General features: G+C 32.1%; 1 protein-coding gene across 7 annotated transcripts in view; it reads left to right on the forward strand.

Annotated features, from left to right (window-relative positions):
• Window positions 1-12,235, forward strand: part of LOC127718223 (collagen alpha-2(I) chain-like) — a 149,912-nt gene that overhangs the window by 85,477 nt on the left and 52,200 nt on the right. For all 7 annotated transcript variants that reach the window (XM_052224203.1, XM_052224204.1, XM_052224198.1 and 4 more), the window contains 2 exons: window positions 3,273-3,823; window positions 11,136-11,198. In XM_052224203.1, the coding sequence (XP_052080163.1) occupies window positions 3,273-3,823; window positions 11,136-11,198 (614 nt within the window). The remainder of the gene's footprint in view (window positions 1-3,272; window positions 3,824-11,135; window positions 11,199-12,235) is intronic.

Genomic DNA, 12,235 nt, shown 5'->3' on the forward strand with positions numbered 1-12,235 from the left:
AAATGTAACATGCAGTTGTTTTAGTGCATAGCTGTTTTGCATTTAAGAAATGTTTTGATAGCGATCATGTGATTTATGCAAATCTAGGATGGTAGCGCAGCAGAACATTAACTTTTGCACAAATGCATCTGACCATGTGCAGATGCACTAAAGATGTGATGTGCACTTGATAAGGTATCTTGTAAAACAAGGATAGGGAAAGAAATGACGTGGAACAGAAAATTCGGTCAAATAGGTTGATGAAAATGTGATTTACTTTAAGGAATGACTGTAATATTTTTTCTGTCTATGAAGAAATAACATCAATAATGTGGTGCACACTGAATAACCCGCGTAGGGCGTAATTTAAAAGTGTCCACGGTGCACCACATTTTTTAGGTTATTTCGAATAGACAGAAAAAATATTACAGTCATTCCTTATAATTTAATTCTAAATTCCATTTTTTAGGAGTAAATCATGAAAAAAACGTTGATGACGTGCTACATCCAAAATTAAATTACTTTAAAATATATATGCTTTATCATCTGAAGTAACATAAGGGTTTGAATAACTTTTGGTATTAGTTGATGGACTACCGATAAGTTAGTACTAAATCATTGAATTTTATAATGAACAAGACCAAATGAAGACGTAACTGAGTGAAAGCGTTGAATAAAATTTTACAGAGGTTCTGAAGGTTTTTTGGACCTCAGTGGTCTCTTAGTCAAGCATTACGGGTCCAGTCAGTGTTTTAGCAGTCTATTACATATTGAGTATTACAAAATTCTTTTATCTACACTTAAGTCATTTGGTCCAGTAATTGATGACATTTTACTGGACCAAACCATTTATTACTGGATATTGCCACATGTCTGACGGACCTTGGGAATGACTGCATGATATTATAGATTCTATTTCATCCAGTATAGAGTATATAAACACAGCTCTTGATTGCCATCGTTCATCACATCAAAAAAATTCACAAGAACATGACAGCCATGTTTTTCCTCATGAATATGTATTATAGTGATGAAAATCATCATTATGACATTTCTTCTTCTTCTTCTTTAAGTTTCTAGCGATCCTTCAATTATTGAAGATTATTCGCCGGGCGTCGACTATAAAATTTTATAATTTACATTGTAGCAAGAAAAATAAAAAGAAACAAAATCAAAAAATCAAAATAATGTATGTACATTTGTAAAATTTCATTTAGATAAAACTATATACATTTGATAACAAAATAGTTAGGGATAGAAAATGGGGATGAGAGCAGATTCTGAGATCATACTCTTGAATCCCTGTACTGTACTGCATGATACTATTTGTTGTGGCAGAAGATTCCAATCTATAACTGTTCGTGGATAAAATGAATATTTATAACTGTCTTTAGATGTTTGTATTTGCCTAAATGAGTGTGGATTGCTATGTCTAGTTCTATTGTCTAGTGGGATCAAAAGGTTATATGTAGGGACTGCAACAATTTCATGTATAATTTTGTAGAAGAAGACAAGTCTGTATCGTAAACGCCTAATTTCAAGTGGGTACATTTATAGAGAAGAAATGGCAATGTCACTTTTAAGCACCTTAAATCAAAAATCATAAAGTGTTAGAAATTAATCAATTATTAATAACAATCTGCAGCATGTTTAAAATATTAAAGATAAATGCATGTCATCAGATTTATTAATACATACTTGAACTATTTCACTTCCAAATTTAGTCACTGATGAGTCGTGTGATCAGCTATTACAGTTTCAAATGGAAACTTTTTAACGCAGCATGTAATTCTCAGTCTGACTTGGAAAATGGACCACATTTTTATGAATGCCCATATCAACTTGTGCAGTGTATTCATAGACCACCAACTGCAGCTGTCTACAGCAATTGCATGCTTATTTTGTTTTAATGCCTGCCAAAGTTTTATTGAAATCTCTCAAGTTTTTTGGTAAATTTATATAGATTATATCATGAATGATAGTGTAGGGTGAAGTGTAATTTAAGTAATACATTTTATATCACAAATAAAGACCTGTTGTTTTAAAACAAATTGTTCATTTCCTTTAATAATGTGAGGGTGGTAATGGGATTATCATTAAATGCAGTTGATTTTTTTTTAATAATGCTAACAATAAGGCAAAAGAGATAAATAAACTTGTTTTTCTGTCATTAATATATATGTAATGGTCCTATGTTGAAAAAAATGATTTCAATCGTATTAATGTTCATGAACTTGACATTGTTGAATAGTAGTATGTTTTGGCCTAATTTAGTATTAGTCTTCTTCTATCATAAATCTTTTTTAAACTAAGTATTTTGTGCATGCCTTACATTACCACCATACTATAGGGACATCACTCTGTTTGGTTTTTATGCCGCCGCCGAAATGGAGGGGGCATTAAGTTTTACCCTTGTCCGTCTGTCCATACATACGTAAGTACATCCCAAAATTGGTTTCCGTTCTCTAACTTAAGTTTGCCTCAACCAAATGTTATCAAACTTATACACAATGCTTATTAACAGAAAACACAGATCAAGTTTGAATTTTGGTGGCGTCACTTTAACAGTTCTAGAGTTTATATGCCCCTTTTTAAATGGAAAAATTGCAAAATTTTTCAATTTCCGTTCTCTAACTTAAGTTTGCCTCAACCAAATGTTATGAAACTTATACACAATGCTTATTACCACAATACACAGATCAAGTTTGAATTTTGGTGGGGTCACTTTTACTGTTCTAGAGTTATGCTCCTATACAAATGGAAAAATTGCTAAATTTTTCATTTTTATGCTAAAAATATCAATGATGTCATTGTTTAAGTAATTTTTAAAATTGGAGTTATCTTCCTTTGTCCATGATTACAGTTGAATCAACTACAATCAATGGTTTATACAATGCAATGTTTAATTTTGCCTTCCACTGATAAAACGCAGATCAAGTTGAATTTGGGTAGTGTCACTTTAACCATTATTGAGTTATGCCCCTTTATAAATAAAAAAATTGCTAAATTTTTAGTGTCCGTTCTGTAACTTAAGTTTGCCCCAACGAAACATGAAACCTATACACAATACTTATTACCACAAAACTAAGATCAAGTACAAATTTGGGTAGCGCCACTTTTATTGTTCTTAGTTATGTCCCTTTATAATGTTGTATGCAAGCAGGGGCATCATCTGTGTCCATGGGGACACATTCTCCATTTATTTGTTTGTACAGAATTAGTATTTGACAATATCAACCAGTACAATCAATTTTATATCTTTTTTAATAAACCGAATTTTTTTCCTTTTTCAGAAACAGAGGTGGACCTTATGGCAGCTGTTGGACTGCCACATCCAAGCAAAGGAGTTACATACGATGTTGGACTGGAAGGTTTTCCAGCTTTTAAGTTAGACAAATCAGCGTATATACGAAAAGCTGCTGAGACCTATTTTACTGACAGAATCGGCAAAATAAATGACTTTGCCATTGGAATTACTGTTAAAGTATTTTCTAAAGATGGATTTTTATTCGCTGTTAAAAATATTTATGAAAGTGTGATAGCTTTTGGTGTTCGGATTACTGCTGCTGGTAATGGGAAACATAACGTAGTTTTATATTATACAGAAGATCACCAGTATGGGCAAGTTTCAAAAGCTATTGGAAATTTTACTGTGGACAATATTGATAAAGATTCATTTACAAAATTAGCTATCAAAGTTCAAGGTGACACAGTAACGTTATTTGATAATTGTGAAGAAGTTGGACGTCAGCAGGTTGCAAATCGTAGACCCTTACAGTTTAATACAGGATCAGGTTTATATATAGGTCAAGGTGGACCGAATTTTGATGATACGTCATTTGAGGTAAAGTTCATTATTCAAAGATACTTACTTAATTTAACTTTAAGATGGTACCCTTATGTTACTGGTACTTTAATGGCAGCCATTTTTATTTATGTTTCTGAAGCTTCCTAGGTACAAAGATTAATCTAATTCTGTTTCACATGAATAGAAATAAATTAACATATGTAAACATTATAATACATGTACTACTCCATTGTAAAGAACCAATTTTCTGTTTGGAAAATTATCAAAGATAGATAACTCTGCATCAAAATGGAATGCTGACTAGCACATTCACCTCCCTTTAAGAATGAAATCTAACCCAAAAAGATAAAATACAGATCTATCATACTTTTACTATAGATATATGTTAACTTTTGAAACAAAAAATGTTAATAACAATCAATTAAAGATGAAAAAAGACAGGAAAAATATTTATTTGAATTATATTAATATATTTGTATTTTTTAAATTATTTTTTTTTGTGGCTCAAAAGAATCATCACGATGAAATTTCCATCAGTTGGACAAGTATGAAGCTGGAAAAACTTGTTTAAAAATTATGTGATGAATTTTATGACTTTATATATACTACAATAGTTAAATTATTTGTAAAAAAAGGCCATTTCGGGCTTGATTTTAATGGTCATTATTACCCATAGTTATATAAAATGTACCCTATACATGTACATATTTATAATTATGGTTCGTTGTCTTATGTTTGATGTTCTTGTAATTGAACATTGACACATTTTTTTATCTACATTCACAGACTTCCCATGACCTGATTTACCATCTTAGAATCGCCCACATAAAGCTTAAACGTAAACACAACAAAATACGTGTACAATGCTCATAATCAATTAAGGGGTCACATGATAGGTCAACTGCTTAAACAAGAAGGGGACATGTTAATTTATGTCATGGTGTCCCTATAAGGAAAAGGGACATAGTAAATTATGTCACTCTTCCCTAGCTGTCTAGACTTCCTGATGTTTGGCACTTGATCAACATACTTTAGGTAAGAATTAAATGAATATATAATAAGCTTACTGTGCATTCTTAAATGTAATGTTTTCACATGCTAATTTGTTAGGTATCTGCTCATCAGGCCAAAGTTAAAATTTTTGTGTTGTAAATATGAGAATTTCTTACATTTCACATAACCCCAATGATCCACTCATCATCAGGCTAAAGTGAACATTTTTGTGTTGTAAATATATGAGAATTTTTTTTTGCATTTCACTAACCCCCAATAATCCAGTCGTTGATATTGTCTGTCAACTAGGATAGATTATAGAGGGCACTGATTTATTCAAGTTGATATTTGACAGATCCTTTTTTATGATATTAGAGTTATCTCCCATTTGTTACAGATCAATTTGTCAATTTTGTATCCACTATAAAATTATATTTTGCATTTTTTTTTTATCAAAGAAGCTAGTGCTATGCATAGCTATTGTTAGGAGATAAAAGGAAATTACTTCTCACTATTGGCATCAGAGTTTTGTGTCTGTTTTTTTCAAGTTCACAGTCAGGTACTGGAACTTAAAAATAGGAATTTAAACATATTTTTTTGGTGACTAGGAATCTTTCAAGTACACATTTATTAATACAGAATTATCATACAGTGCATTCTCCATTTGGATAACCAATCCTACTCCCAAAAAAATCCAAATTAGCCAAACAAACCCGTGAATAATACCAAAATCTGGTTTTATTCATTCTAAAGTAATGAATAATTATACTCGAAAAAAATATTTCTACCACACTTTTTATGCGGTCGTATATTGGTATGACGTTGGCGTCGTTGTCGTCATCCGAAGACACATTGGTTTTCGCACAATAACTTTAGTTTAAGTGAATGGATCTCTATGAAATTTTACCATAAGGTTCAATACCACAAAAAGGAAGGTTGGGATTGATTTTGGGGGTTATGGTACCAACAGTTAAGGAATTAGGGGCCAAAAAGGGGCCAAAAATAAGCATTTTTGTAATTTCCAGACAATAACTTCTGTTTAAGTGTATGGATCTCTCTGAAATTATACCACAAGTTTCCATACCACAATGGGATGGTTAGGATTGGCTTTGGGGGGTTATGGCTCAAACCGTTTAGGAATTAGGGGCAAAAAAGGGGAAAAAACAAGGGTTTCCTGGTAAATGGACAATTTAAAAGCAGTGTAAGGGAGGTCATCCAAAAACAAAATTGTACAATGTTGGATTACCTCCCTTACACTGCTTTTAAATTATCTATTTAAGACTTTTATGATGTATTTAAATTGGTAATTATGGTTGCAAACTCCATTTGAAATTTGAATTGATATTATGACCATATCTTGAGGGAAAGAATATTTTTTTCTTGAAAAAGGGGGTAAAAAAGAAATTTTGGGGGGCAATTTTTTTTTTCATTTCTCAGATTTCACAAATTAAAAAGAAAATTTCTTCAAATATTTTCTTTTTTTCAAAAAAAAATGGGGGGGGTAAATACGCAACAGCATAGTGTATTGCACAAAAGCAAAAAATTGAATATAAATATAAATTCAAAATCATATAACCAATTCTAAGTTCATTGACTACAGTTATTTGGTGTCAGAAACCTATTATGTGTCAAATATTTAATTACAATCCAAATTCAGACCTGTATCAAGCGCGAATATTGTGTCCATTTTCGCCCCAACTGTTCAGGGTTGGACCTCTGCGGTCGTATCCAGCTGTGCTAAGCGAAGCATTTTATTTCATTTTGTAGAAGCACCTCCTTTTCTCCTTAATTATGATTTTTCTTCTGTTCATTCAATGACTTTTTTTATTTGCAGATTTTTTTTTTAAATATTCTAAATTTTTAACATATTCAACATAAAATTTTAACACTTTGGACTAACTAATAGATAATGTTTTGGATAGATGGTAACTCTGGTTATTGTGACCTTAGTTTTTGAACTGCATGATCACATTCTTAGGAATTTGATGAAATTTAAATCTAAGGATATAACTGAATAATGATTCAATTTTTGACATCGGAATTATTTTAAACTTGTGCAATTCGATGATGAAAAAGTACAATTTTAGAAGTGCAAACCACAAGTATTTTCTATTATTCAAGAGGTAGATAAGAGATTTTAAGTGCTGTGGGTTTTCAGGCAGAAAAACCTGAATGAAAAAATATTGTGGTATAGAATGATTATTTCTTGATGCTATTTTTGAAATATGTTTAAAGCCTTCAAATATTAAGTCAGTCAAATTCCACAACAGAAAAACCTGGATTTCGTGTTTTTGGAATCTCCATGTATTAAATTAAAAAGAAAGTTCACGATACTTTTTGGCACTTCTGATATATTACATCAACTATAAAAAAAAATATTATAGTATGCAGGAATTAAATTAGCAGTTTATTTTTTTGTTGTAAATCTTTCTTCAAAGTTTTGTTTGTTTTATAAATAAATGTAGTGCAGTATTTGATTTAATTAATCGAAATCCATGTAAACAGAAATTGTTTATCTTATAAGAATAGGAAAATTTGGTATGATAAGCAATGAGACAGCTCTCCACAAGTGACGTAAGAGCATGATGTTGACTAAAATTCTTGGTTTTCTCTCTCTCTCATAATGTATATAGTTTGATTAAGAGTATGAAAAGTTACGAGTTTCAATTCCAAGAATCTGACATACGCTCATTGTGGACAGTCCATGATTTTGTCATTCAATCTGTCCTTTGTGGACAGTCCAGGATTTTGTCATTTCAATCTGTCCCTTGTGGACAGTCCAGGATTTTGTCATTTCAATCTGTCCTTTGTGGACAGTCCAGGATTTTGTCATTTCAATCTGTCTCTTGTGGACAGTCCAGGATTTTGTCATTTCAATATGTCCTTTGTGGACAGTCCAGGATTTAGTCATTTCAATCTGTCCCTTGTGGTCAGTCCAGGATTTGGTCATTTCAATCTGTCCCCTGAGGACAGTCAAGGATTTTGTCAATTCAACCTGTCCCTTGTGGTCAGTATAGGATTTTGTCATTTCAATCTGTCCCTTGTTGTCAGTCCAGGATTTGGTCATTTCAATCTGTCCCCTGAGGACAGTCAAGGATTTTGTCATTTCAACCTGTCCCTTATGGTCAGTATAGGGTTTTGTCATTTCAACCTGTCCCTTGTGGACATTCCAGGATTTTGTCATTTCAATCTGTCCCTTTTGGACAGTCCAGGATTTTGGCATTTCAACCTGTCTGTTGTGGACAGCCCAAGATTTTTTCATTTTAGTCATCTCATATTTAATCATAGATTTATTTTAAAATATTGAATTCAAAAGCTAAATAATTTTCCTATGTAAAGTAGTTTAAGAAATTAAATTGCATTGCTAATCTGAAAAAAAGGCACAAGGGGACTTTCTAGGAGTTTTGCACACTCTGTGCAAACTCGACAATGTGACTTGTGGAAATTAACAAAATCTTCAGGTCTTGAGAATGTGGAGTACGTGTTTGGTGGTCCGATGATTTTGTAGAGGCATTTTTGTCTATAGCCTTGTGATCAGATTATTAGGATATTTTATATCTTTTTGAACAAAATAACTGCTATAAAGTCAAAACTTAGAACCCTTCAATATTGATAAAACTTGATTAAATCTGTATGTCAGAATTGCTGACAACATTTGACCCAATTACGTCTTTATTTATTGATGTTAATTAATAAAAAGATAATTGAATTTAATTATGCATGAACTAGTTATGCTATACATCAAAAATACAATAGTTACCCTAGAAAGCACTCCGACTTAACATATACAGTACACTTAAAGTGATTCTGTTAAAAACATCTTTGCCCACTGTCCTGGTATCCATGATGAGTTTATTTACGACCACTTGGTCAATGCCACTGCTGGTAGAGGTTTCCTCCTTGAGAGTATCTCCAGCCCAGTTAAGTGAGCAATTTTGTGTTGACAGTGAATTATCATTGATAAGGGGTCCATAGGTGGCCTGTTGCAAGGCAAAATTTCTGTCCCAATCCAATGTACCCTCATTTTCCAGTAGCAGTCCAAATATCCCCAACCTTCATCCTGGACGACCTGTATTACAGGACCTACCTATTGTATTAATTGTTAATCTGTTCTCGTCCTGAACATGCATAAAATATTTGCCACTGGACATTAAGCAACCATTACAATCAATCATTGATATGGTCATAATTTTACTTTATATATTAGCAGAATTTTTTTATTGTTTCCCTAGATTTTCTTTTTTTAAAGTGTATTTTCTTTTTTTTTCATTTGATTTTTGTTTTTACCCTTTCCTTTAACTTAAGGTGGTACCTAACACTACAGGGAGATAACTCTGTAAAAATCAACTAAACGTTTTAATTACGTTGTATTGTTAAGGTAATATTAAGCTTCTCAATGATCAAAATTAGTGTTTGTCAAACTGCTATATAACCAACGAAATTTTTCTGATAAAGTGGTTAGTTCAAATTTTTTGAAATTTTTATATTTTTGTCAAAGGGTCAAAGTAAACATTTTGTCAAAATCTTATGAAAATTAAACGAGCCAAATTAATATTAGTCAAGGTGTTGGGTACCACCTTAATTGAAAACAATTTGAAGATTTAAGAATACTGCAAATTTGATAAAGTTTAATAGCAAAATATACTACAAATACGGTATGACAACATCAAATAAATTATTAACATGCACTTACATACCATAATAAGATATAGACTTCTGTAATGATATATGTGAGCAATTAAATCATCACAATTATGATCTTTAATATTGATAATTATCTATAATTATTATCATGATCATCTTTTTGATAGTCAGTTTGATTTAATTCATAGGTTAAAGGTCAGTGACATCAAAAATATTAATTTTCATATCAACAGGTGTTTTAAATAGATCCCAAGGTTTTGAGACTTTAAACTGCACATTCTATATGTGCCTGTCCCACTAAATGATGGGAGCCTATCATTCAGTGGTTGTCATTAGTCGCTGTCTATCATATTGTTTGTTTGTTTATTGTTTTTGTACATAAATCAGCCCATTGTTTTATTGGTTTGAATTGTTGTTCATCTTGTCATGTCAGGGTCTTTTATAGTTAATACTGTAAGGTACAGGTTTTGTTCATCGTTGAAGGCTTGTATGGTTACCTATACAGGGGGTTCCAGGGGTTCCCTTTTAATTTTACGATCAATGCTTTTGAATGGGGACATATGGTTGGAACCCCCCACCCCAAGTTGCAACTAGACTTAAATGAGAAGAAACTTGCCATAGCTCTTGAGTAAAGCAACCCTTATACTTATCATATACATGAATTTTTTGTGAAGAATATTTTCTGTTTTGTGAAGGATTACTCTTATAATAAGGAAATGTGGTATTGCCAATGAGACATTTATCCAGAGAAACCTGGATGAATTTGATTACACTTCTACATTCTCCCTAAAGGAGACCTTATTTAGAGAATAAAATATATTTGTTGTATTGTATTGGTAATTATTAATTAACTACTCTGTTGTTGGACTTAATATGATAAAAACTGCCTGTGCAATACAAAAGTGTCAACTGGGCCAATATTGGTTTTTTTTTCATATTGGCTGAGTTCTGATCCGGCTATCACAGGATTTCGGAATGTCTCTGCTTTTTGGATCGAAAGTCATGATGAAAACCAACTTATTGTAAGCTGTTGTCTGGAAGGTGACCTGTAATTGTCTTGTTCTTTGGTTAGTTGTCAATCATATGCAACTCCTTATTTCATTGTTGTTTGTTTCTGTATCTCTTATGAGGGTCTGGATGGGGGGGTCCTTCATTTTTGTATTCTTTAATTTTTTAGGCCATTTTTCTCTATTCTTTATACTTTTTGACAATTATTCTCTATTATTTTTTTAGGGTCCATTTTTCTTTATTTTTTATATTCTCTATTCTGTAAACCCCCATCCACACCCTCTCTTTATAATGCAATGGCATTACCTTTCCAATTACTAATAATGTGCTGCATCTTAATATGAATTGTAACCTTTATAGTGACTGAAAAGGGTTAACAAATCCTCAGTCTCCAGAATCAGAAAATGCAGAAGACACCAATGATACAGCACCTGATAATTTTAGATTTCAGCATATGAAAGAAACTTACATTGGGATGGTCACACATTATATGAAATTGATATGAAACAGGATTTATTTAGCAGAAGGAAAACAATATAGGATTCAACCATTCTGTAAACCAATTGTTGTGAACGATTGATTGACGCTTTTTTTTTTAGAGAAAAGGGGGAGGGGTACATTTTCTGTGTATGATTAAACTGTGGTTTCTGTGTATGATTAAACTGTGGAGAAATAATAAGTTTTTCTTTTTTGTGATTTACAGGGAGTTATACAAGAACTGAAATACTACACCAATCCTGCAAAAGCTGAGGAATTAGACTGTTTAGTAAGTATACAAAGTAATATGTTGTCCCATCCCAGATATGTCCATACCTGCCAACTTTTCAAAGTCTCCATGGGTGATTTTAAGCAGGAGAGAATCTTATGCATACCTTATACATTTCATTAGTGTACTTTTAGATTAAAACATCTGTGGTTTTGAATGAGTATACATGTAGATAGATATAAGAAGATGTAGTATGAGAGCCAATGAGACAACTCTCCATCCAAGTCACAATTTATAAAAGTAAACCATTATAGGTCAAAGTACGGTCTTCAACACAGAGCCTTGGTTCACACCGAACAGCAAGCTATAAAGGGCCCCAAAAATTACTAGTGTAAAACCATTCAAACGGGAAAACCAACGGTCTAATCTATATAAAAAATAAGAAACGAGAAACACTCATGAACCACATCAACAAACCTCAACTACTGAACATCAGATTCCTGACTTAGGACAGGTGCAAACAATTGCAGCAGGTTTAAACGTTTAAATGTATTTTATTTTACTCCAGAATGCTTTTTTTAAAGTATTTAGTCTAAATGATTGAGTTGTATAAGGGTTAGATCAACACCTCTGATGGGGATATCCCCCATAAAAAGGGAAAATTATTGGCAGGTCTGTATGTCCAGAAAGTAAATAAACACACCAAGTGTCTTATATGGAAGGAAATCAAAGCCATTGAGCTGCAATCATTGCACATTTTGGATTTACCTTTTACAGATATGTATAAAAGAGGTAAATTGTTGAGGAGATTTAGCAACCCAACACAAATGTTACGAGCCTAAAAACAGTAAATCCAAAAATGTGTAAATGTGATTATAAGTGCTGCAGTCATAGCATATATTATAAGGTCTATTAAAATTGATGAAAATATACATGTTGCCTAAGGGCTCAGATTTATATCTATTTTTAGTAAAATGTACAAAAGGTAGGTACAGAAACTTAAAATAATCAACATCCAACGCTCTAAAAATAGATGTGCAAACAAAGATAAACAACAACAATCAAAACATGGTCCAGATTGGGTTCCCTATAGGCAC

This window comes from Mytilus californianus, unplaced genomic scaffold (assembly GCF_021869535.1).
Source record: "Mytilus californianus isolate M0D057914Y unplaced genomic scaffold, xbMytCali1.0.p SCAF_10, whole genome shotgun sequence".
Classification (NCBI taxonomy): Eukaryota; Metazoa; Mollusca; class Bivalvia; order Mytilida; family Mytilidae; genus Mytilus; species Mytilus californianus.